Source organism: Achroia grisella, unplaced genomic scaffold (genome assembly GCF_030625045.1).
Source record: "Achroia grisella isolate CSIRO2021 unplaced genomic scaffold, CSIRO_AGI_Agris_v1 utg2471, whole genome shotgun sequence".
NCBI lineage: Eukaryota > Metazoa > Arthropoda > Insecta > Lepidoptera > Pyralidae > Achroia > Achroia grisella.
In genome coordinates this window covers 922679-950599 of record NW_026712739.1, presented here as the reverse complement: position 1 = coordinate 950599, position 27921 = coordinate 922679, and the positions used below count along the sequence as shown (strand labels likewise).

Genomic DNA, 27921 nt, shown 5'->3' with positions numbered 1-27921 from the left:
TGAATTTACGTGCTGCACAAACTAATAAATCGCTTCAAGCACTCTGCGAGCGTCCGGCGTCTACAGCTTAGACAAATTAGAATCTACCATTAAAAAAAAATGGATTTGTTTGAATTTAGCAGATGAAACTATTAATACCATCATTTTCAAAATCCTCCTAATTCCCTGAATTAAGCACCATTTATCTTAATTTCCTTACAACCTGATTATTATTTAGTTGGTTTAAAGTTTTTTATTTTCTTTCGATTAATTTTATTTTAGTTAACCTCAGCACAAACAAGCAGTTATTAGCTTTTTCACATCTGAATTCAACATTTTTTAAATTTAGATGAAAATTCCGTATATTTCTAATCCCGCGATCCCGAATTTGTTCTCGAGTCGGGATTTAAACTTAAACTTAAGGGCAAAATTTACAAGACCACGATTCGGCTTGCTGGCTTGTATTCATCAGAGTGCTGGCCCGTAAAGGCATCGGATGAAAGACGACTGCATGTGTAAGATATATCAACTCTATGTACTAGTAAAAGTATATATTATAATAAAATAACAACTATATAACATTAATTTAACTATGTCTCTAACACAATTCACTTTAGCATTTAAAATACAACCAGCACATCCTGTGCCCAAAGACCGAATGCCGTGGCTTTTTTTTTTGGACTTCTAATGCTGTTGGCCGCAGCTGGCCTTTACAGCTTCACCGGACGTTAGGGGTCGAGTGCAGATGGCACTCCTAACCAGAGGAAGGACTTATGGAGCGGCTGAAGGACAACTCCCGCCTGACAGATACGACTCTAATCTGAGGGCACCACTAGGGGTTCGAACTTCAGCTCAGGCCGTCGTAATTTCGATCCCCGTTTGAATTAGACGGGGGATCGATCGGAGGGGAGTTTTATTGATGACTAGCTTTTACCCGCGGCTTTGCTCCATTAAATAAGTTCATTACTGGCCGCTACAAGATCGCTGGAAGGCATTGGATGCGAGCAGCGCAGGACCGATCGTCGTGGAGATCTTTGGGTAGGCCTATGTCCAGCAGTGGACGTCTTCCGGGCTGCGATGATGGTGATGATGATTACTGGCTGCTGATGGCGCTGAAGTAGCAAAATGTTGATAATTTATGATTTTTTTTAATAAAAAGTATCCTATGTTCGTTGTGATACCTCCAAGAATATGCGTACAAGATATCATGATGATTGGTTTAGTATTTTTGCGTGAAAGCGTAACAAACATACCTACTTTCACAATTATAATATTAGTAAGGATAATGTAATGGTGCACCCGCCTGCGCTAACGGTATACCCTGGCGGGGCACCAGTGGAGGATGATAAGAACATGAGGTCAGGTCAGTTAGCACATCGTGGTAAATTCACCATGAATTTATCACGATGGTTTCCAGGGGGAACCGCATGGAGGTCAACCTGACATAGTACATTGCTAGTAATGGGGTCATAAGTCCACATTACTAACTACTACTACTACTAAATTCTCCAGGAATTTATCACGAACCGAAATTTCATATGAATCGGTGAAGCTGTTTCAGAGTCATGCTCGCTAAAATGTCCAGACATGTGGCGGCGTGGTGGGCCGGGTCATTGGGCTCCCTAAAATATGGTCGAGCGCAGTGATGGCTGGCTCATCCGTCATACTCGTGAACGAGTGCTGCTTGTAGGGACTGGTCTGCTCTTATCACTACGAATGATTTAATCTTATTGTGTTTTTATATTTGAGCATAAATAAATTAGTGCTGGTTGGTAGTTTGTATTCACACGTTTCGACTTGTAAAATGTGAACTTACAAGGATTGTTTAAAAGAGCAACACACAAGTTTCTTGCTTATTCTTTCCGAATAAGCGGTAGATTTAAAAAAATGTTGACTATTCAAAAGTGCTTAAATTAAGTTTATTTGAATAAATGATTTTCTATTCTATTCTATTCTAGAGGAGTTATGTTACAAACACTGTTACACGAGAATTTTATATATATGTATATATATAAATATATAAGTAAGAAAATAAAAAAGTATATAATATTCCAGGCCAACCTGTCCCCGGACAAGGGTTCTCTGCTGTCGGTGCAATCTGCACCCCCTGAACAACGAGAGCGCCCCGCAAGTCTGCTGCTCGAGTTGCCGTTAGCCACTGTATGTAATAGTTATTTGTAAACTATACATTATTTACATTATTACACTAGCTGTTCCCGCGACTTCGTTCGCGTGGAATTTAACTTTATTTTTCGAAAATAAAAGTAGCCTATTATTATTACATCAGCTACGTGCCTAAAAAAAGTGCTCGCCCTTTTCAAAATCGCTCCAGCCCGTCAGGGACATTTCATTCTTAGCCGGAACAAAACTTTCCAGACAGGCGTTTATGACAAAAATTGTAAAAAATGTTATTTATTACATCAGTACGTGTTAAAAAAGTCCGTCAAAATCGGTCCAGCCATTTATATTCATTTCAATGTTACAAACGTAGTAAAAAACGGTTATTTCAATGTTACAAACAGACACTCCAATTTTATTTATATGTATATATTATTAACCGGGTCTTACGCGAATAATTTTATGGTAAATGAAGGTAAAATATTTACCTCTCGATGTTTCGACTAGTTACACTAGCCGTGGTCACGAGCTGACTGGAGTAACAGCGATGTCAATGTAGATAGGTGACAGCAGTTTTTTCATCTACCGTCACTAGATTGTTCAACGAAACGAAATGAAAACCTAGTCGAAACGTCGACTGAGGTAAATACCTTTATTTGCCATAAAATTATTTGTGTTAAGATCCGGTTAATAATATAAATAATGTACTGTAATTTTTTTATTTTTATGGATGAATGGTTCACTCGCCTGCTCTAACGGTTTACGCTGGCTGGGCACCAGTGGAGGATGATAAGATGAGAATGAGGTCAGGTCAGTTAGTACATCCGTCGTAAATTCACCATGAATTTATCACGATGGTTTCCAAAGGAACCGCGTGGAGGTCGACCTGACATGGTACATTGACATGAGTATATGATTTGACTTTGAAGTACCTATATTCAAACTAAATAAGGATGTTCTTCAAGTAAAATATCAGGTAAACATTGTTTTGCTAAAGTAATAATAATATCTCAAGACACAGCGCTTAAATACAAATGTTTGTTCGTGCAAGGAATCGAACACGCGATCATCGAAAATACCTAACCGCTAGACCACTGGTTCATTCAGAAGTTTCTCAAAAACGCCACTCTTTTACCAACCTTGTGATAAGACTGCCATATCTCAACATTGTGTTCTGTTTTCGCAGCAAGTAGGCGCGTACTTATCAGCGATGTCACCGACCGAGCAAGAGGAGGACTCCTTGCTGACACTGTCGTCGGTGACAGCACGCCCCCTGCTGGCTGCCTCGAGGAAGCTACGGCCTCTGCCTGACTCCACCACTGAGTAAGGGCACATCATGTTTATTTTTATATAACTGGAGTCCAAATATGTGGCTATCTATAAATTATGTCACTCGTTAGAGGGGGAGGAGGTTGACATAGTGTGACGTTGTGTGACAAGGGGTGGGAAGAGATTGACGAAGTGTGAATTTCTGTGACTAGAGGTAGAAGATGGTTGACAAAATGTGACATTATGTGACTAGGGGTTGGGAGGAGGTTGTCGATGTGACTTTGTGTGACAAAGGTTGGGAGGAGATTGTCAGTGTGTTATTGTATGACCAGGGATTGGGAGAAGTTTGTCGAAGTGTGTCATTGAGTGACAAGGAGTGGAAAGAGGTTAACGAATTGTGACTGTGCGACAAAGGGCTGGGAGGAGGTTGACAAAATGTGACATTGTGTGACAAGGGGTGGAAGGAGGGTGACAAAGTGTGACATTGTATGGCAAGGGGTGGAAGGAAATTGACGAAGTGTCATTATGGGACAAGATATGGGAGGAGTTCTGAATTTCGTAACATGAGATTTCAAAATATTTTATTTTCAACTTTTTTTTTACAAAATCCTTCAAACAAATTAAATAAATAATGTATAATCATAATGTTATTCGTGTTAAGACCCGGTTAATAATGTAAATTAATTATATTCGAATGACGACCACTGGGCGAGCTGTATTATAATGTGTGTGTTATAATACCATAATGTTTGTAATTCCAGTATAACCAACCCACCCGATGGTGGATACGGCTGGGTTGTGGTGTTCGGTGCTTTCATGGTGCAGTTCTGGGTGGCCGGTCTGTTCAAGTCGTATGGGGTACTATACGTGGAGATCATGGAAACATTCCCAGACTCTTCGGAGTCAGTTGCCTCCTGGATACCAGCGGCGTTGTCTACATTGTGCTTAGCTCTGGGTGAGTATTCCCTATTTTTACATATAAAAAGAATTAATGAAATCCTTTCTTTCACTTTGCGCATTCACGTTAAAAATTATTAAACGACGATTCCTTGCGGCTTCAAACATTAATTTATTCTTAGGGGATTGAATTTATCAAAATCCTTTCTTTGCTACGTATAATATGTATTTTATAAAAAGAAGTCTCATGTATCTATCGGTTTAAATCAAAGTTTCATACAAACTTTCATCCCAAGCTATTTTATCCCCTTGGGGGTAGAATTAATGAAAATCAATTTCTTAGCGGATGCCTATTCATTATTATTACCTGCATGTCAAATTTCACCCCGATCCGTCCAGTGGTTTGGGCTATGCGTTGATAGATCACTATGTCAGTCAGTCAGTCACCTTCGAGTTATATATATTGGCGCACAGATAGTTTACACCCTGAAAAAGGACATAGGCTACTATTTAATGCAAAAATGGTAAAGGGATGAAAGGTAATATATAAGGGTGTATGGAAGTATCGTCATTTTTAAATCTAGAACCTAGAAACTTATTTTTTAGGCTGTTGATTAAATATAAATAGATATGACCTTCAAAGTTTGTACCAGTTTTATATTTAAATGTCGTCGTTTTTGAAGCTAGAACGATGAAACTTTTTTCTTTGTAATTTTGGGTTAGATTATTACACATTTTGTGCTATCCAAAGTGACTATTTCACGGGGACGAAATTGCGGGCACAGCTAGTAATTTTTTTTTTTTGCACACAAAAATGTATATATGTCGGACTTAATGCCTGATGGCATTCTCTACCAGTAAGTAACATATTGTCATCCATTTTGCATATAAAATAATCTTTCAATGAGTAAAAACACTTGTTTATCAGATTTATTTATTTTAATAATAATAATAATATACACTCTGCACTTACTTGGTTTCGGCCCGTAAGTGTGGAGAAAACCAGCAAAAGCTAAGAAAAAAAAAAATAATAATAACAAGGTACAAATAATAGTGACAAGGGATGGATTTTTAGGTTGATAAAGTGTGACTTCGTGTGACAAGGGGTGAAAGGTACAGTTTTGGGTTTTACTAAATAGCTTATGATTTGAGATCTCTCTTTTTCCCAGCACCGTTGTCATCAGCTCTGTGTGAGAAGTACTCTTGTCGTCTGGTGGTGTTCATTGGTGGCCTCTTCTGTGCGACGGGCCTGGCTCTCTCCTACTTCAGTACTGGACTGCTCCATCTTCTACTGAGCTTCGGGGTGATGACTGGTAAGTGTATAATCTAGACACGCGGTAGCGTGCCAAGCCAACTTCAGTAACAGAACTGGTGAGCATCGTGTATATTACATACACTATATTACTCAGCTTAGTTTGGGACTAGATGGCGCTGTGTGAATTGTCCTGAGATTATTATAACCTCATCTCATTTATTTATTTATATTTATGTAACTTCAATGCACAAAATACCAAGGTAAAAGTACATATGGCGGACTTAACGTCTTAAGGCATTTTCTACCAGTCAACCATAGGCTGTGCAGAGAAAAACTACTACATTTTTTGGTAGAAAATGGTTAATATTATTCATTTCTACCAAAAAATTGTAATAAATGATTAATATTAATCATTTTCTACCAAAAAATTGTAGTAAATGATAGATAATTGATTATTTGTGAAATGGCGCTGTGTGAATTGTCCTGAGATTATTATAACCTCATCACATTTACTACAATTTTTTGGTAGAAAATGATTAATAAATTGTGAATAATAATTAATAATAATAATTTTGTTATAGGAATCGGAGGAGGTCTGTCTACAACACCAGGGATAGTCATCGTCTCGCAATATTTTGATAAACACAGGTATGTTCATTTAAAACAGGGCTGATCAACACGCGGCCCGCGGGCTTGCGGCCCGTCAAACATGTTTATGCGGCCCGCCAAGCATTTCTTTAATTGAATTAATTTTTTCGACTTTCTCGCATCAATATATTTGTTTTAAAATTAAGTATAATACAATGGTAGTACATTCTAAACCGATACATTTTTTTCTGATGAATTACTCACTTGTCGGTGTCTTGTTCACTTTGTCAGCGAGAGGTTTTATATTGCGTTAATAAAAATAAGATATAATATTGATTTTATATTTTATCTGTTTGTTTGTAACAGATTTAAGTTTTCCGTCCCTATGTATGCTTAAATCTTTAAAACTACGCAACGTATTTTGAAGCGGTTTTTTTATAGATAGTGATTCTAGAGGAAGGTTTATATATATAACTAGCTGTCCCGGCAAACGTAGTTTTGCATTAAAATAAAAAAAAAATTAACGGTGGACTACCCCTAACATTTAGGAGGATGAAAAATAAATGTTGGCCGATTCTCAGACCTACTCAATACGCTCACAAAATTTCATGAGAATCGGTCAAGCCGTTTCGGAGGAGTATGGGAACGAAAACTGTGACACGAGAATTTTATATATAAGATGTACATCCGTACTTTATATGCTGCACTTTTTATACTCACACTAGCTACTCGCCCCGGCTTCGCACGGGTGTATATGTGTTATACATATAAACCTTCCTCTTAAATCATTCTATCTATTAAAAAAACCGCTTCAAAATCCGTTGCGTAGTTTTAAAGATTTAAGCATACATAGGGACAGACAGCGACAGCGACAGCGACTTTGTTTTATACTATGTACCTAATGATGATGACAATGATATATACATAGGTTTTATTTCTCTCTCTTTTCAGGGCTTTGGCTAATGGTATATGTGTGAGCGGGACGGCAGCAGGCAGCTTCGTATTTCCGATGTTAATTGAGAAACTGGTGGATATGTATGGGTTGCATGGAACTGTGTTACTATTAGGTAATATATATTGATCTATATTGATTATTATTTGATGACTTCGGTGGTCTATTGGTTTAGCACATCGCTTTAGGTACGATGGTCGCGGGTTCGATTTCGCACGGCACAAATATTTGTATTCATAAGTATGATTGTTTGTATCGGTCTGGGTGTTTTCTATGTATAATATGTATGTATTTACGAAAAAAAATATCTATGTACATGTATCAGTTACCTAATACCCATAACACAAGCGTTAGCTAGCTTAACTTGGGTCTAGATGGCGCTGTGTGAATTGTCTTGAGATTATTATTATTTTTTTTTTCTCTCGACTTTCGCCGGTAACCTTGGTATATACGGGCCTAAGCCAAGTACATAACAATGTTCTATTTTTAGGTGAATATACTGTAATATAAATGTTGGCCTGATCTGTTTGTAGAAATTTTACAATGCGGCATGTGTTTAGTACAGCCATCTGTAGTTGGCGGTATATATTAGGGACCAAGTGCAGGGTATTTATCGACTAATGTTATTATTATTATTATTACATATATATATATATATATAAACACCTCTTTGGGCACTTTGTTGATCACGCCACAACCTAAACACTTGCCGATTCCACCTTTTGCACTGAATAACTTGACTCCTATCGCGTATATCTCAGGCGGTATGGCAACGTCGCATTCTATTTTGCGATGTGGCCATATATATTCGTCGATAGTACGATATACTCGACACTTTTTTTACTAATAATTCGTGACTGAATGGCTCCGAACGGCTAAATTTTTGGTATACACAAAGACTTTTTGGCTCTGAATATATTCCAAAAATCAATTAATTATGTTGATCACTTTATATACTCGTCCTTACTGCGATACTTACTTTCATCCGAATATATATAGATACCGTAACGGTCTATCAATTATGATTTTATTAATTTACTAATGTAGATATTTTATATTCGCAATGCTCCATACATGCAAGCTCCAGCAACGGTGGAGGCAGGGTCCCCCCTGCACCGTACACCGCACCCCGCGCACACAAACAAATTAGATATTTTTTGAATACACAAAGACTTTTTGGCTCTGTATATATATTTCAAAAATCAGTTAATTGTGTTGATCACTTTATATACTGGTCCTTACTGCGATACTTATTTTAATCCGAATATATATAGATACCGTAACGGTCTATCAATTATGAATTTACTAATCTACATATTTTATATTCGCAATGCTCCATACATGCAAGCTCCAGCAACGGTGGAGGCAGGGGGGAGCACCGTACACCGCACCCCGCGCACATAAATTAGAATAAATTAAATTCATAAGATTATTTATATATTTCGACTGCCTCGGTGGTCACACCGCTTTACATCCGATGGTCGCGGGTTCGATTTCTCGCACGATGCAAACATTTGTACTCATCGGTCATCGATTGTTTTCATCGGTCTGGGTGTTTTATATGTATATTATATATGTATTTACAAAATAAAAATATCTATTTATATCAGTTCAGTATCAGTCTGTGTTAATTGTCCAGGGTTATTTATTATATTTTTATAAACGGTTATCTTTTTCCATCGCACCGCTCGCTATCGACAGTGAATTCATAGAAATGTCACTCTAAAAACAAAAATAGTTTTGTGTTTTGTATTTCAAATACTAAATGCAAAATAGGTATTTTCAAAATACTTTTTAAAAATTAAGTACCTTTTGAATTTTTGTCCAAACCTCAGATATTTTATTTATTTTAGGTATATCAATCATTACATAGTAATATAAAAACAAAGTCGCTGTCGCATCTAACAGTACATAAACAAAGAAAGAAGACTTTGGCTCTGATACCGTAACGGCCTATGAATTATGAATTTATTATACCTAATCTAGATATTTTATATTCGCAATGCTACGTACATTGTAATATCCGCCTCCATTCATTGTAACGGTGGAGGGACTAAATAGTTGAATAAAACTGAATAAGCAGTTGCTCCACTCTATAGGTACTGCGTCGTCGTCGTATGCTGTTCATTTTTTCACTCGTTTTGGCGCCAAGAGAGGGTCACATAGTCGTGGTCAAGTTAAGAACTTATAATTTAATTTTGATAACAATAGATACAAGTAAAAAGTAGGTATTATATTAATGTACGTAAGTACTGTACTTAAAAATATTTATTCTTTACTGTATGTACATTTGAAAAACTTAACACTTAAGGACTTGTACATATACACGTACATACTGCCATTTTCTCTTAAAGACATCCAGAGAAGCACTATTTATCAAATACGCGGGGTGCACCGACCTTTGACCTTATAACACCTGATTCGCGCGTAACGAATTACATTGCTACTTTTTGGTATTTTATAGTGGATATGTCACTATAAAATATTATTATTTCTTTAGATTATGACATAATAACATAGTTTACATGATTTTAAGGGAAACATACGATAAAAAAAAATCCCGTAAAATGTAAAAGATAAAAAATGGTTATTGTTGGTTATCCTTAAGAGATAGACATATACCATCACGGACTTTTTTGTTGACCTTATTTTGATACATCTCAAAGCACTAGACAACACGCATTTTCATTAAACAGTATTGTATTTTTTTATTTCTTTAACTTTAATGCACAAAAAAATTTGTACATGTGGCGGACTTAATATTTTGCCGCGTTATTTACCAGGCAACCATGAGTGGTGCAGCGAAAGATTATTGGCGGTGCACTAATATAAATAAGAAATGTCAAAAAAAGATTTATAAAGATAATAAAGATAAGCAAAATATACATTTCTATAAAAAAATAACAATATACATACATAAATATATATCTAAGTATAACCCATAAATGTATAAATATTATATATAAGTAAATACATAATGATCCGATAATCAAATTATAAGTACAGTCTCAAATTGAAAGTAAGAAAATCAGAAAATATAGAGAGAACTATATGGATATAACAGAAAGATGTGAAAAAAGGAGAAGGACAGTAAAAAAGTTACAAATTTAAATAATGTTCCCGCAATTTCTGTTTAAATGAATTTATTACATTATTATATATATTAGGCATACGACTAGCCTTATGACTGTTACTTTTTTTTAATCTATACATCTATACATGTAAATAAAATTGGAGTGTCTGTTTGTAATATTGAAATAACCGTTTTTTACTACTTGCATATGAATATAAATACGGTACATATTCCAAAATAACATATTTTACAAGTTTTGTCTGTCTGTCTGTCTGTTTGTTCCGGCTAATCTCTGAAATAGCTGGACCGATTTTGACGGGACTTTTTTTGGCAAGTAGCTGATGTAATAAGGAGTAACTTACGCTACTGTTATTTTAGAAAAATAAAATAAAATTTCACGCGGACGAAGTCGCTGGGGCCAGCTAGTCTATAGATATACCGAGATTTAATGTTTAAGTTGCTATTATGTTGTTGACAAAATTTTACTGTAATGTTACTATTACGTTATCCTACACAATTTGTATTATTTTGGATGAATAAATAAATAAATAAATAATAATCTATACATCTATACATTTAATAAAAATTGGAGTGTCTGTTTGTAATATAGAAAAAACCGTTTTTTACTACATGCATATGAATATATATAAGGTACATATACCAAAATAACAATTTTTATAATTTTTGTCTGTCTGTCTGTCGGTCTGTTTGTTCCGGCTAATCTCTGAAATGGCTGGACCGATTTTGACGGTACTTTTTTTGGCAGGTAGCTGATTTATAAGGAGTAACTTAGGCTACTTTTATTTTAGAAAAATAAAGTTAATTCCACGCGGTCGAAGTCGCGGGGACAGCTTGTTTTTAATAAAAACTGTTTATTTGATAAAAAAACATCTTTTTTGTGGTACTTGAGAATGTTGAAGCCTGTTGTTTGTAATATTGAAATAACCGTTTTTTACTACTTGCATATGAATATAAATACGGTACATACACCAAAATAACATATTTTACAATTTTTGTCTGTCTGTCTGTTTGTTCCGGCTAATCTCTGAAATGGCTGGACCGATTTTGACGGGACTTTTTTTGGCAGGTAGCTGATGTAATAAGGAGTAACTTAGGCTACTTTTATTTTAGAAAAATAAAGTTAAAAACCACGTGGACGAAGTCGCGGGAACAGCTAGTGTATAATATATTAGAGATACCTACGTGTTTTTTTATTGATGACTAGCTGTACACGGGATTTCGTCCGTGTGGAATTTCACTTTATTTTTCTAAAATATAAGAAGTTAAATTCCACGCGGACGAAGTCGTGTATACAGCTAGTTGTCGGTAGTCTAGAGATTTAGCTAGCACACCGCTTTGATTCCTGCTTGGTGGTCGAGGGTTCGATTCCTCGCACGCTGCAAACATTTGTATTCATGAGTATGATTGTTTGTAACGGTCTGGGTGTTTTCTATGTATAGATAATATATATGTATTTACGAAAAAAATCTTTGTATTTATATTAGTTGTCTAGTACCCATAACATAATCTTCAGCTAGCTTAACTTGGGTCTAGATGAAGCTGTGTGAATTGTCCTGAGATTACTATTATTACTATAATAAATCTTTTCAAATCAGCCGATGTTTATTTTTGCCATAATACGTGCTGTTACCATGTGATAATATTACGTACGTACTTATTAAACTATTAACTTATTATTAAATTGTTTGTAACGGTCTGGGTGTTTTCTATGTATAGATAATATATATGTATTTACGAAAAAATCTTTGTATTTATATCAGTACCCATAACATAATCTTCAGCTAGCTTAACTTGGGTCTAGATGAAGCTGTATGAATTGTCCTGAGATTACTATTATTATTAATTGGTACACAGGTAAACTACTAACTAGGCCATATTGGTGTTGTTTGTTACGGTGAAAAAACTAGTAGGTATATATATAAGTTACACGTACAATTTCAAAGACTTATTTCTTGAAAACTACTGGCTATTCTGAAATAAAACTTTAGTGTTTGTATATGTAATGTTTGCATATAAAATATGATTAAAGGTTACCAGTGTATTTACACTTTTACTGAACAAACAGAGTTGTTTAATACTGAAAATATTGTGTGGAAGGCATCAATTACTTTCAGTGCATGTATAGCTTTTCTCTTTTCCTAATTATTATTATTATTAAGTTTAAAGTGGTTGAATTTTACGTAAGGGGTTTTTATACATTATTTCTAATGTACCATTTATTTTAAGTTTTTTAAACTCTATTCATCGAGACCTATCTAATGAGTCCAAACACGATATTTCTGCTGTAAGTTTTCGAAGAGTATGTTCATCATCTGATAATACTGGTGCCAGCATGAAGTCAAGGTTAACAGATAACTAATTACTTTTATTTCGTCAAAATCTTTAGATTACGTATAATAAATTCATAATATCGCTACCTATTCAAATCAAAACAAGTATTAGGTACTTCATGTACTAGTATATAAATTCATCAACACACAAGTAAATGATTTTTAAATATATTCAGAGCCAAAAAATCTTTGTGCATTTAAAAAAAATGCCGATACGGATTCACTATTGCAGGAAATTGTTGAAAAAATATATATCGAGTATAAGTATCTACTACTATCGACGAATACATTTGGCAACAACGCATGGTCTCGGCCGGAACGGCAACATCGCATATTAGAATACAAAGATAGTGATAGAAAGAGAGAGACAGTGGATCAGCAATATCTACGGATCGTGGCTGGATCAACTAAGTGTGCAAGTGTATATAAATATATATATATACATTTGTCTTTAATTCAAAGGAAATATAAATAATGAACGCATCACATTTAAAACAGTATAAATAGTTAATAATTTAATAATAAGTTAATAGTTTAATAAGTACGTACGTAATATTATCACATGGTAACAGCACGTATTATGGCAAAAATAAACATCGGCTGATTTGAAAAGATTTATTATAGTAATAATAGTAATCTCAGAACAATTCACACAGCTTCATCTAGACCAAAGTTAAGCTAGCTGAAGATTATGTTATGGGTACTGATATAAATACAAAGATTTTTTTTCATAAATACATATATATTATCTATACATAGAAAACACCCAGACCGTTACAAACAATCATACTCATGAATACAAATGTTTGCAGCGTGCGAGGAATCGAACCCTCGACCACCAAGCAGAAATCAAAGCAGTGTGCTAGCTAAATCGCTAGACTACCGACAACTAGCTGTACACGCGACTTCGTCCGCGTGGAATTTAACTTCTTATATTTTAGAAAAATAAAGTTAAATTCAACACGGACGAAATCCCGTGTACAGCTAGTCATCAATAAAAAAACACGTAGGTATCTCTAATATATTATACACTAGCTGTTCCCGCGACTTCGTCTACGTGGTTTTTAACTTTATTTTTCTAAAATAAAAGTAGCCTAAGTTACTCCTTATTACATCAGCTACCTGCCAAAAAAGTCCCGTCAAAATCGGTCCAGCCATTTCAGAGATTAGCCGGAACAAACAGACAGACAGACAAAAATTGTAAAATATGTTATTTTGGTGTATGTACCGTATTTATATTCATATGCAAGTAGTAAAAAATGGTTATTTCAATATTACAAACAACAGGCTTCAACATTCTCAAGTACCACAAAAAAGATGTTTTTATTAAAAACAAGGTGTTCCCGCGACTTCGTCCGCGTGGAATTTAACTTTATTTTTCTAAAATAAAAGTAACCTAAGTTACTCCTTATAAATCTGTACTATGACTGTACTATGCTATACTATGTATTGATTGATATACCTAAAATAAGTATAATATCTGAGGTTTGAACAAAAACTCAAAGGGTAATTTATTTTGAAAAAGTATTTTGAAAATACCTATTTTGCTTTTAGTGTTATAGTACTTTAACTGTTATGTTTTAAGTAACAATGTTTAATTATAATTAATACTACTGCACCAACACTCCGATCGTGCAAAAAATTTAGCTGTTTCATTATTTTTTAGTTCAATTAGTGGTCTACCTAAGTCTTGGGCTATTCATGACCCCCCATGACTCCCAAGACCTCCATGACGCTTCCCCCTGGATCCGCCGTTACGTCTTCTCTTCATTCGCTCAGTAACGTTGTTACAAAAGGAAAAATTCCCGTCCAAAAAATAACAAGTATTGAGGTTTGATCTGGAGTCACGTTACTCCAGACTGATTTCTATAAATATTTAGATTAGGTAGACTATTATTTTTGAAATACTAGCTAGACATTATTAAGTTACTGTAGCCATAATGTAGTAGCCCAAACGTGCCAATGAGGAAGCCCTTGGCAAATGCTGCACCCTGATTGGCCCGTTTGAATTGGATCAAGAACTGCTCGTATGCCAAAAAGGTGGATTTGTATAAAATCGTGTATAAATCGCTTAATTATTATTATTACTCGTCGTGACAGTTGTGGCTCAAAACGGATCAACATTTATATATGGTCATCTGGCATTAGATCAACAAAAGGCCTCCGGATCAACAAGTGAAAAAGGATCAACAAAAAACTACCTATACGGCACGTCTGAGCCACAAAGTGCCCAAGGGGATATTTATATATATATATATATATCTCCCTAGGGGCGATATTTAAATTTAAATTTTTTTCTACGACATTTTTAATTGTTACTAAAAATATTAAATTTAAATGTCAAATATTCATAAAAAAAAGAACTGACGTCGTAGTAATGGAAAAGCTACAACATAAGTATATGTAACATAAATATATATACATATATTTATGTATATATTTGTATAAATATATCTAAATTTTGCCCGCGGCTTCGCTCGCGTTAATTTATCCCCTTAGTGGTGGAATTTATTAAAATCCTTTCTTAAGGGATGCCTACGTCATAGTAGCTTTATGCATGCAAAATCTCAGCCCGATCCGTCCAGTGGTTTGGGCTGTGCGTTGATAGATCACTATGTCAGTCACCTTTGAGTTATATATATTTAGATATAATATAAAAGGCGCTAAAAGATTGGGAAACACTGCGATAGACTATCATTTATAAATGTAATTAAAGACTAATATAATCTCATCTAGGTGGTGGAATGCTGCACGTGTGTGTATCTGCGACATTGTACCGTCCCCCGCCGACCGTGAGGGAACGAGGTTCGACTCCTGCCACCACCACTACTACGGAGAACACCACTTTACTGCAGGATATCCAGGAAGGTAATAGACAATTACTAGTACCTTTATCAGTTTAAATCTGTACTGTACTGAAAAACCGGAAGTGGTGCGGCCACTTCCGGTTTCTCAGTACAGTACAGTCTTGTATATATCTATAGCGTACTATATATAATATATATACTCTCGAAAAACCGAAAGTGATAAAAATATATGTTTAACTAGCTGTACACGCGACTTCGTCCGCGTGAAATTTAACTTTATTTTTCTAAAATAAAAGTAGCCCAAGTTACTCCTTATTACATCACAGTACAGTCCAGCCATTTCAGAGATTAGCCGGAACAAACAGACAGACAGACAAAATTTGTAAAAAATGTTATTTTGGTGTATGTACCGTATTTATATTCATATGCATGTAGTAAAAAATGGTTATTTCAATATTACAAACAGACACATCAATTTTATTTATATGTATATATTATTAACCGGGTATTACGCGAATAATTTTATGGTAAATAAAGGTATTTACCTCTCGACGTAAGACGACGTTTGGGAGAGGCTGTGTCCATTGGACGTCTTCCGGGCTGAGATAATGATGATGATCCATATTCACAAACTTATAACTGTACTACTATACTGTTTATAACATTAGTAACAATTAAGATATTGTTTTAAAATTTGTTATTTAACATTAGATTACATGTCTGACTATATAGTGTAAGATGCACTAATTAATTAACGAAACCCCAAGTAGCGTCCGTGACTTGTGACACGGGTGTAGGTTTAAAAGGCCCTTTTAAAATGCATTAACACTCACCTTCACTACTTGCAGCTTCCCCCCAGGCCCAACTAAGACCGGGATAAACCCATTTCTAATACAATTCACTTTAGTATCCAAAACACAACCAGCACGCCCTGCGCTCGTCGACTGAATGCCGCGGCTCACCCAACGAAAGAGGATTATTCAACTACCGACCTCCGTATTTATAGACCAAAGTCGGTGTAGTAGGTCGGTCTATAAATACTAGATGGCGCTATTTACAATATTTGTAATAATCTTTATATTGGGTACTTCATTAGTACTAAATACAAACTACCTTCTTTTAATATGTTTTTTAAAATAGCGGATTATTTCTACAATAATGATGTGAACTCTAACTATAAACCTTTCTTTAAAATATACTTTCGTATTTATAATATTAGTAAGTTTATTTTATTTGAATTTCATAACGCCATCTATTTTTTTTCAGGTAAAACCGAGGCGACAAAAGACAACCGTCTGCAGAGCTTATTCCAACCTGACTCCGAAATGGCATTGAACCAGAAGAATGTTCTACTCACGGAGGAAGCCAAAAGATCCAATTTAATCACTGAGATCATGCACCCTAGTCTTATAGAGGTTAGTTTTTATATATGGATAATAAGATAAAATGTTTTTTTTCTCCTATAAAAAATACCTGGTGTAGATACAAATATATAAAATTCAAATATTCAAATTCAAATTAAAAAACAATTTATTCATGTAGGAATTTTTTGCTGCTTATGAACAATAATATTTTTTTCCTTACCGTCCAGTTCAGTATATAGAAATAAAATGAAATATCATCCTAATCATCTGCATAATTGGTCGTCTTCCACAGTGCCTTTTTCTAGAAACTTTTTGCCTCGCACAACCACATTGTGGAATCACCTTCCAGCAATGGTATTTCCTAACCGATACGATATTGAATCCTTCAAGAGAACAGGTTATATCTTCATAAAAGCTCGGCCTTTAATAATCAGGCCCTTCTTCCTCACTGGGTACACTGTGCAAGTGCCCAGGCCCAGTGTATTTATATTTGACCCAAAAAATTAGTGCTGGCTGGTAGTTTGTATTCACACGTTTCGACTTGTAAATGTGAACTTACAAGGATTGTTTAAAAGAGCAACACACAAGTTTCTTGCTCGTTCTTCTTGTGATGAGACAGCTTTCCAATTGAGCAGAAGATAAAAAAAATGTTATGACTATTCAAAAGTGTTTAAATTAAGTTTATTTGAATAAATGATTTCTATTCTATTCTAAAGTGTTGCCATATTACATTTAATTACTATGTTATTACAATATTTTATATAATTTTTATAATTCTATTTGAGTAACAAATTCTAACATAATATTTCAGGTGGCGCGGCCTCCATTGCAATCTCAACACTCAGATTCTGAAGATTCGGAGGTGCTAGATGTGTTAGGAGTTGTTGGTAAGTTTATTTAACTAATTAATAATAAAAGCTGAAAATAAAATATACCAATATAATAATAATAACTCCACATCACCCTTCAAAACGCTGCCATTTTAAATATCTGTCGAACTGTACGAAAATTACTTTGACGTGGTCTAGTGTTTTGAGTAGTCATGTCTAAAATGTCCAGACTTGTGGCGGCGTGGTGGGCCGGGTCATTGGGCTCCCTAAAATATGGTCGAGCGCAGTGATGGCTGGCTCATCCGTCATACTCGTGAACGTGTGCTGCTTGTAGAATCCCGGTCAGCTCTAATCCCTAGGACTGAATTCCTCTTATTAATTGTTTAACCAGTTGGTTATATATTCAATATTTTTTTCTATTTGAGTATTTAATTGAATTAGTGCTAATTGGTGGTTTGTATTCACACACTTAAACTTAAAAATGTAAAGTAATAATAAAATTATTTAAAAGAGCAACACGCAAGTTTCTTGCTCGTTCTTCTTGTGATGAGGCAGCTTTCCGAATGAGCGGTAGATTAAAAAAATGTAATGACTATTCAAAAGTGCTTCAATGTAAGTTTATTTGAATAAATGATTTTCTATTCTATTCTATTCTGGAAATCGATGAAAAGGATATAACACCAGTCACACAATAAGTACACACTTTCTCATACACACACACACTACACTTGATTCGTTTTGGCCCGTAAGTGTGGAAAAAGGACCAACAAAAGCTGAGAGAGTGAGACAATAGTGAGAATAATAGCAATGGCGTAAATAATAATAATAAAAAGTATATTCACTTCAAAATATAACATTACTATGTAATTGGACTACTTGGCTTGTGCCCGTACACACCAAAATTACCGGCGGAAGCCGAGAAGAAAAATAATAAACACACGACCTCACACGCTTACACACACGCACTTATACACCACTGCACTTACTTGGTTTTGGCCTATAAGTGTGGTATACGCAAAGCGTAAAAACCAAGCAAAAAAAAGCTGAGGAACAAAACATACCAATAATCAATAATAATCTCAGGACAATTCACACAGCGCCATCTAGACCCAAGTTAAGCTAGCTAAAGCTTGTATTATGGGTACTAGATAACTGATAATAATAATAATCTCAGGACAATTCACACAGCGCCATCTAGACCCAAGTTACGCTAGCTAAAGCTTGTGTTATGGGTACTAGATAACTGATAATAATAATAATCTCAGGACTATTCACACAGCGCCATCTAGTCCCAAGTTAAGCTAGCTAAAGCTTGTGTTATGGGTACTAGATAACTGATAATAATAATAATCTCAGGACAATTCACACAGCGCCATCTAGACCCAAGTTAAGCTAGCTAAAGCTTGTGTTATGGGTACTAGATAACTGATAATAATAATAATCTCAGGACAATTCACACAGCGCCATCTAGACCCAAGTTAAGCTAGCTAAAGCTTGTGTTATGGGTACTAGATAACTGATATAAATACATAAATATTTTTTTTCGTATATACATACATATTATACATAGAAAACACCCAGATCGGTACAAACAATCATACTTATGAATGAAATGTTTGTGCGATGCGAGGAATCGAACCCGCGACAATCGCACCTAAAGCGATGTGCTAAACCAATAGACCACCGAAGTCGTCAATTAATAATCAATATAGAAATCTTACATATGTATATTATTGAAAACATCCCGACCGATGACCTGACCTGATCTGATGGTGCCCCGCCAGCGTATACCGTTAGCGCAGGCGGGTGCACCATTACATTATCATCTATAAAAATTACAACATAGTTGCCAGTTAATAACAAGTTTTATTAATAATTGTAAATGCTGGACAATTTAAAAGAACCTTAAATTGTGTAAGTGCTTTTACAACTTAGATGAATATTACCTTGGTGGAGGGTAGTGACAAATTGTTTGATCTGAGTTGTGTTGTAGATAGTTATGTTATATATATATATATTTTTTTATTTTTGTAATTTGGTTATTTGATGTAATTGTATATTTTAATTTCATATTGTACGTCCGAAATGGATAAACTGGTCGTTTCCATATATGATGTAACACAGTTATAGACAATAAATGCTTATCTTATCTTATCTTATCTTATCTTATCTTATCTAATTCGAATGGTATAACAGGATTACCAAAAGAAGTGGCCCGCCTCCGTCTGCGGCCGACACGGTCGTCGTCCATCCTCCATTCAGTTGAAGACCTGTCTACGGACAGCACTTGTGTTTACAAAGCAAGCAGGAGGAAGATCAGTCGGTGAGTGTTTTGAATCTGTGCCTAAAATAGTAATATTTCTGTCGACACTTGTAGTCCAATAAAATTTAAATTTAAACCATGATATGATCAGTTTTGGCGCAATTTATTTATTTATATACACACTATCATCACAGGTATATGCCCAATACAACAGTGCATCCAATATTACAACAGCGGTTTGGTAACATAGCATATAAAATACAATACCATCATAACACCATCCTGATCATCTGGATGAATGGCGGTTTTCCAGAAACTTTTTGCCTCGCACAACCACATTGTGGAATTACCTTCCAGCAATGGTATTTCCGAACCGACACGATATTGAAACTTTCAAGAAAAGAGCTTATTCCTTTTTAAAAGGCCGACAATGTATTTGCAATTCCCCTGGTGTTGCGGGTGCTCATGGGCGGCGGTAATCACTTACCATCAGGTGAGCCGCATGCTCGTTTGTCCCCTGTGTTATAAAAAAAAAATACAATACGGTCCTTGTGAATTCACACAGACTATGTACAAATAAATCAGTTCCCACTGCCACTTGATTGCGAGTGGTCAGTGGGCGCGTCAGTTGTGCTTTCATATCGCGCAATAATAATCAACTGGGCGCCCGGGCGCTCCACGCCCCAGAGCGCCCCTCCGATCGATTCCCCATCAAATTCAAACGGGGATCGAAATTACGACGGCCTGAGCCGAGGTTCGAACCCCTAGTGGTGCCCTCACACTAAAGTCGTATCCGTCAAGCAGGAGCTGGCCTTCATCCGCTCCATAAGTCCTTCCTTTGGTTTGGAGTGCCATCTGCACTCGCCCCTATCGTCCGGTGAAGCTGTAAAGGCCAGCTGCGGCCAACAGCATTAGAGTAGTCCGAAAAAAAAAGTTGTGCTTTCATTAATAAATTAGTCCGCAAATACATGAAATATGGGATGAAATAGAATAGAATAGAAAATCATTTATTCAAATAAACTTAATTTAAGCACTTTTGAATAGTCATTACATTTTTTTTGTCTACCGCTCGTTCGGAAAGCTGTCTCATCACAAGAAGAACGAGCAAGAAAAAATTAAAAAAGGGTTGAAAAACGCCTTTTTTCGAAATAACTAGACAACGATAAGCAATATGAAAAAACATTTTAAATAAAAGTTGTAGAGAAATAAATTCTGCACAAAACAGCTCTTCTCTATTTTTTCATTAGCCGCTGTTGTTTGGCCACAAAAATTAAAAACTATAATAAAAACAATAGATCTATGAAGATCGCATTACTACAGGTCTAACGGTTGCCCAAAACCCTCATTTAAAAAAGGCCCTTAAGGTTTTATGAACTTTATCTTGTGATGAATCTGCATTCCGAATAAGCGGTAGAATCAAAAACTTGACTATTCAAAAGTGCTTATATTAAGTTTATTTGAATAAAGATTATTGCTATTCTATTTCTATTCTGTTCTATTCTGTTCTATCCTATCCTATCCTATTCTATTCTTTATGCATCGATCACAGATTTCACGAAACCTTAAAACGAATATTCCATATTTCAGTTCGTTGTACATCAGACCACCTCTGCCGCACCGATTGATACAGAACAAACTATCGGAGCCTGTGATAGTGAAGCCAGAACAGGAGATACAGAAAGAAGATAGCAGTCAGAAAGAAGAGAAAAGAGGATGCGTTGAGAAGATATCGAGGTAGTTTCAAAAATAACAGTATAGAATAAAAATAATTTTTATTCATTTCTGCTCATTAAAATATGCACAGCGGCTTTTGTATTGATTGCCGCATGCATGTAAAGTGCGAATACTGTAACTACCATATAGTAATTTTTGTAGCTGTGACGTGGTCATGTGGAATGAGTAGTCATGCTCACTAAAATGTCCAGACATGTGGCGGCGTGGTGGGCCGGGTCATTGGGCTCCCTAAAATATGGTCGAGCGCAGTGATGGCTGCCTCATTCGTCATACTCGTGAGCGAGTGCTGCTTATAGGGCCTGTCTGCTCTAATCACAATGACTGATTTAGTGTTGTATATTTAATATTTGACCCTAATAAATTAGTGCTAGTTGGTAGTTTGTATTCACACGTTTCGAATTAAAAATGTAAACTTACAAGGATTATTTAAAAGAGCAACACACAAGTTTCTTGCTCGTTCTTCTTGTGATGAGACAGCTTTCCGAATGAGCGGTAGACCCAGGACAATTAACACAGCGCCATCTAGGCCCACGGTAAGCAGAGCTTGTGATTACTAGACAACTGATGTAAATACTTATATATATATTTTTTATAAATACATAATGTACATAGAAAACACGCAGACCGATACAAACAATCATACTCATTAATACAAATGTTTGTACCGTGAGTGGAATCGAACCCGCGACCATCATAAGTAAAGCGTATGCTAAACTGTTAGACCACCGAGGCCGGTAGCTATATAGTTAAATAAAAATACATTTTTTATGTTTCAGATATTTGGACGTTTCGTTACTCAAGTCTTGGCGGTTTGGACTACTTTGCGCGTCAGTTGCCCTCATGTCATGCGGCTCGCCGTATGCTTTGTATTACTTGCCGGCTTACACTGTGGCTGTGGGACATAGCAAGTCTGCTGCGGGTGAGTTACAAACCGATATATTTACTAGTTCGTCTGTGATACCAAAGGATATATTGGAATTACCCTTAAATAAATTCAAAACATCTGTTAAATCATATTTACTGAGCAAGGCCTATTACTCACTAAACGATTACTTGAATGACGAGCGTGCATGGCAATAGTTGTTCATGCACGGGATTTTCATTTAATGTTAGACATAGACACCTATATAAATATACATTGTAAATAAACTGGCTTTAAAAAATAGTAATTCAATTGAGTTTCTTGCCAGTTCTTCTCAATAGGATCTATATCTGAAATGGACGGTAAGGAAAAATTATAATATTAAAAATTTTACGTTCATAAGCGGCGAGAAATGTCCTACATGAATCAATTATTTTTGAATTTTGTTTATTGTGAAAGTTTGGGGTAAAATTGAGAATAGATTAATATTGTTTGTTTTTAATATTTGTCTATGGTCTTTGACAATAAAACCTTGTTAAGATTCAAACTTATAATTAAACTTATGGTCGGATTTCTTCTATTTATTATTATTATATAGCGTCATTTCGTCTCACCACTCGAATCATCAACAATTAATGTTAAATTTCAATTTTTTAACTATTTTTTTTTATTTTAAGGTCATTTGGTGGCTATCAGTGCTGTACTGGATCTTTGCGGACGTCTGGGTCTAGGTTATCTGTGTGATCTGCATCTATTTTGCAGAAGAAAGGCGTATATTGTTAGGTAAGTAAACATTATAACTAACTCTGTGATTTCTCTGATCTTCTCTCTCTTAGCATGTATAATACAATAGTTTTTTTTTTTATTCAAATAAATTTACATTTAAGATTTTGAATAGTTGTTATTTATTATTATATTAATATATTTAAACGGGTTTTTTACATGAATAATTGTATAGTAATAGATCTAATCACTGTATCCGATCGATCCCCCGACAGATTCAAACGGGGATCGAAAGTACAACGCCTAGCCTGAGCCGAGGTTCGAACCTCAAGTGGTGCCCTCAGACTGGCGTCGTATAAATAAGGCCGGAGTTGTTCTTCAGCCGTTCCATAAGTCCTTTTGGTTTCCATAAATCCTTTTGGCCCTATAGGCCGGCTGGTAAACGAACGACTGCTGGGGTGGCACACCCCAGCAGTCATATGCTGCATACCCGGCGGTCCGCCCCGACCTACCTGATCCTTTTAGTTTGGAGTGCCATCTGCACTCGTCTCCTATCGTCCGGTGAAGCTGTAAAGGCCAGCTGCGGCCGACAGCATTAGAGTAGTCCGAAAAAAAAATTGACTGTCCGTTCCTATGTATGCTTAAATCTTTAAAACTTTTAAAACGGATTTTGAAGCGGTTTTTTTAATAGATAGAGTGATTCAAGAGGAAGGTTTATATCTATACATATAAATAAAATTGGAGTGTCTGTTTGTAATATTGAAATAACCGATTTTTACTATATGCATATCAATATAAATACGGTACATATACCAAAAACACACTTTTTACAATTTTTGTCTGTCTGTCTGTCGGTCTGTTTGTTCCGGTTAATCTCTGAAATGGCTGGACCGATTTTAACGGGTTTTTTTTTGGCAGGTAGCTGATGTAATAGGAACTAACTTAGGCTATTTTTATTTTAGAAAAAAATCTTTTATTTTAGACAATTAAAGTTAAATTCTACACGGACGAAGTCGCGGGAACAGCTAGTATATAATATATGTACAGCCGTGCGAAGCCGGGGCGAGTAGCTAGTAAAGAGAAAGATAGACTATCTTTATTTTAGTGTTATGTTACGTTAACAAACAGGTTACAATATTTATAGCCGATGATTGGTTACTGTTTTCAGTATACTGGTGGCCGGTATAGCTGTGCTCACCCTGCCCAGTCTGACATCCTGGTGGTCGCTCGCTATAGCATCAGGTAACTGATCCATCTCTATCTGGCTCATAATGACGACCTCGGTGGTCTAGCGGTCTAGCACACCGCTTTACGTCCGATGGTCGCGGGTTCGATTCCTCGCACGGCACAAATATTTGTATTCGTGAGTATAATTGTTTGTATCGGTCTGGGTGGTTTCTATATATAATATGTATGTATTTACGAAAAAAAAAATTATCTATGTATCTGTATCAGTTATCTAGTACCCATAACACAAGCTTTAGCTAGCTTAACTTGGGACTAGATGGCACTGTGTGAATTGTCCTGAGATTATTATTATTATTATTATATCCTTATAACAGGAGTTGTTGTGAGCCAATGAATTACAGGCTTTTTTTATGGATGATAATGTAATGGTGCACCCGCCTGCGCTAACGGTATATCTTACTATCGACTCACATAACCTTCATGGTGTATTTGTCACGATGTGCTAACTGACCTGACCTCATGCTCATCTTATCATCCTCCACTGGTGCCCCGCCAGCGTATACCGTTAGCGTAGGCAAATGCACCATTCTATTATCACCCATAAAAAAAATGTATAAATCTATACATATAATATATAAATACATATATATAAATCTTTACATATAAATACAATTTGAGTGTCTGTTTGTAATATTGAAATAACCGCTTCTTACTACATGCATATGAATATAAATATGGTACACACACCAAAATAACATTTATTGCAATTTTTGTCTGTCTGTTTGTTCCGGCTAATCTCTGAAATGGCTGGACCGATTTTGAAGGGACTTTTTTTAGCAGGTAGCTGATATAATTAGGAGTAACTTAGGCTACTTTTATTTTAGAAAAATACAGTTAAATTCCACGCAGACGAAGTCGGGGTTACAGCTAGTCTATTTTACAATTACAGGTGCTTACGGTCTGTGTCTGGGCTGCTGGTTTCTCTTGGTGCCTGTACTGCTGGCGGATGCATTTGGGACGGCTCGCATCGCATCGTCGTATGGACTCGTCAGAATGTTCCAGAGCATTGCTGCCGTCTCTGTACCACCAACAGCTGGTACGTATTTATTTGTTTAGTCATTTATTTGTTTAGTAATTCGTTTGTTTTGTCATTTATTTGTTTAGTCATTTATATGTTTATTATTTAATTGTTTAGTCATTTATTTGTTTAGTCATTTATTTGTTTAGTCATTTATATGTTTATTATTTATTTGTTTAGTAATTCGTTTGTTTTGTCATTTATTTGTTTAGTCATTTATATGTTTATTATTTAATTGTTTAGTCATTTATTTGTTTAGTAATTTCTTTGTTTAGTCATTTATTTGTTTATTATTTAATTGTTTAGTCATTTATTTGTTTAGTAATTTCTTTGTTTAGTCATTTATGTTTATTATTTAATTGTTTAGTCACTTATTTGTTTAGTAATTTCTTTGTTTAGTCATTTATTTGTTTAGTAAATTATTTGTTTAGTCATTTATCTGTATATTCATTTCGTATCGTCGTATGGACTCGTCAGAATGTTGCAGAGCATAGCTGCTGTCTCCGTACCACCAACAGCTGGTATTTCTTTGTTTATTTGTTTAATCATTTGTCTGTTCGTTTAGTGATTTATTCGTTTATTTTATAATTTTACTATATTACGTAATATATAAGTTATTTATTTGTTTAAATTAGTGAAATTACAAGATTAGTGAAACATACAACTTTGTATGGACAATCGTCATTTTTGAAGCTAAAACAATAAATATTATATCTGTGATTTTTTTGGGTTAGATTATTAAATAGATATGTTTCTTTATTTGGTTAAGTCCACTATAACAGTCGGTCGTAGTCACGGGCACAGCTAGTATTCAATGTAAACTTAAACCGCTAGACGACCGAGTTAAATATGTTTTACAAAATTTCAGGGCTTGTACGTGACGTCACCGGGGGATATTCATGGTGTTTCTACGGTATGGGATCCTGTATGGTGTTAGGTTCGATTCCAGTTATTGCATTTCACATGTGCACCAAGAATGAAGACACCGACTCGTCTGTGGATTGAACGATCTAAGATATATCAATATAACAACTTATGTTACAGTTAATTACGAATGTAATTTTACACTCGTTAATTACAGGATGACATGTTACATTCGTATAATACGGCAGGAATATTGTTTAATATTACAATTATAAATTATGACATGTAAGTTACAGTTGATAATTTTGTAATGTTACAAATTCTTTTGGCTGTAATATTGTAGTCATTATTTACAATGTGTAATATTACAATTGTAATTATTAATTGCACCACGCAATGGTACTACAGTGTTTGTTTTAGTATTCACATGAATAAATGTGTATTTAAAAAAAAATGAGTGTGAATTTTGAAAAATATCACTATTGCGTAGTTACGTGTTAAAAAATTGTCTATGTGTAACGGAAAAAGCTTTTATACATTTGGTAGATTGTGTATAAACAATCAAAACTACGTATGTATTTCTATAAACAAGACCATTATGTGTACTCTATTTATCTATGGTTAGAATTTAAAAAAATTACACTATCATTGGAAATTACAAGTTTGTATTTGTAAATGGAACAAGCGTGCCATATGTCGGAGTCAGAAGAAAAAAAGCGTGCCACATTTTTAAATAAAGAACAGCCTAAATAAACAATGGCAAATGTCAGTCGATTTGGCGCCAAAAAACTAAAAGCTGCGTTCCTACGTGCGGAAATTGGTGGCTATAGAAATTGAAAGGTTAAGATGTTTCAGATATTAATAGACTAGGAATATGATAATGTGAATCCAAGTTAACCTTTTTTTTTATTCATTTACGATGACTAAATAAAAAAAAAATCTTACAATAGAGTGAAAAAAAAACATAGGTTTCGTTTTGGTAAAAATATATGCACTTAAAATTACTGTCCAACCTTCTTATAGTTACATATAAATTAAAAATGAATGTTAATAAAATTCGTAATAATATTTTTTTTTATTTAATTAAATTGTGTAGGACTGTGATTAAATATTTTGTACAATATTTCGTTAGTAATACTAGAGTACTGAAATGTTTTAGTTGACAAATTTCAGTTTAAACGATAGGAAAATATTCCCTACTATTTAATATTAATAGCGAAGTTAAAACCATTGACAAGTAGAGTAGCTAACACGCACAACATCTAGCGTATTAGTATGGCCGTAGATGTATTCTAAAAAAATAGCTTCATTGTAGCTTTCCCAATACATCATTGTGAGGTGCCATGATTTAAAAAATAATCCAGATTTAAGATTCGAATTTCAAATGTTTTTGTTTCAAAAATTTTGTGCTTATTTTCGCATGTAAACTGCCATAAAGTGCCTCCTGGCATATATATTATACATTTTATTTTATAAATATATATTTGTAAACGAAATTATATATAAATAGTAAACCATGATTTCATAAACACGACTGGGAATACTTTTTAATATAAGATAGAAAAAAATACAGAAAGGCTATCGACAAACTGTATTAAAAATGTGCTGGAATTAATTATTCCAAGATATTCAACCTATTTTGTTTTTGTATTTTATCGTGTCCTTTTGAATGGTGATTTTATTAATATATATATTACTTTAACTGTTATTTTTATATCGTACTAAT

At 34.9% G+C, this 27921-nt stretch overlaps 1 protein-coding gene across 1 annotated transcript; it reads left to right on the top strand.

Annotated features, from left to right (window-relative positions):
- The first annotated feature begins 1144 nt into the window (after positions 1 to 1144).
- LOC131842788 (monocarboxylate transporter 12) lies at positions 1145 to 27921 on the top strand. Its single transcript, XM_059191356.1, has 17 exons — positions 1145 to 1219; positions 2035 to 2139; positions 3284 to 3420; positions 4128 to 4321; positions 5433 to 5576; positions 6100 to 6166; positions 7058 to 7173; positions 15219 to 15350; positions 16556 to 16704; positions 17465 to 17540; positions 19680 to 19806; positions 21334 to 21480; positions 22257 to 22399; positions 23020 to 23125; positions 24234 to 24307; positions 25203 to 25349; positions 26200 to 27921. Exons 1-17 carry the CDS (start codon positions 1145 to 1147, stop codon positions 26334 to 26336), a joined length of 2076 nt encoding a protein of 691 aa, XP_059047339.1. The 3' UTR covers positions 26337 to 27921.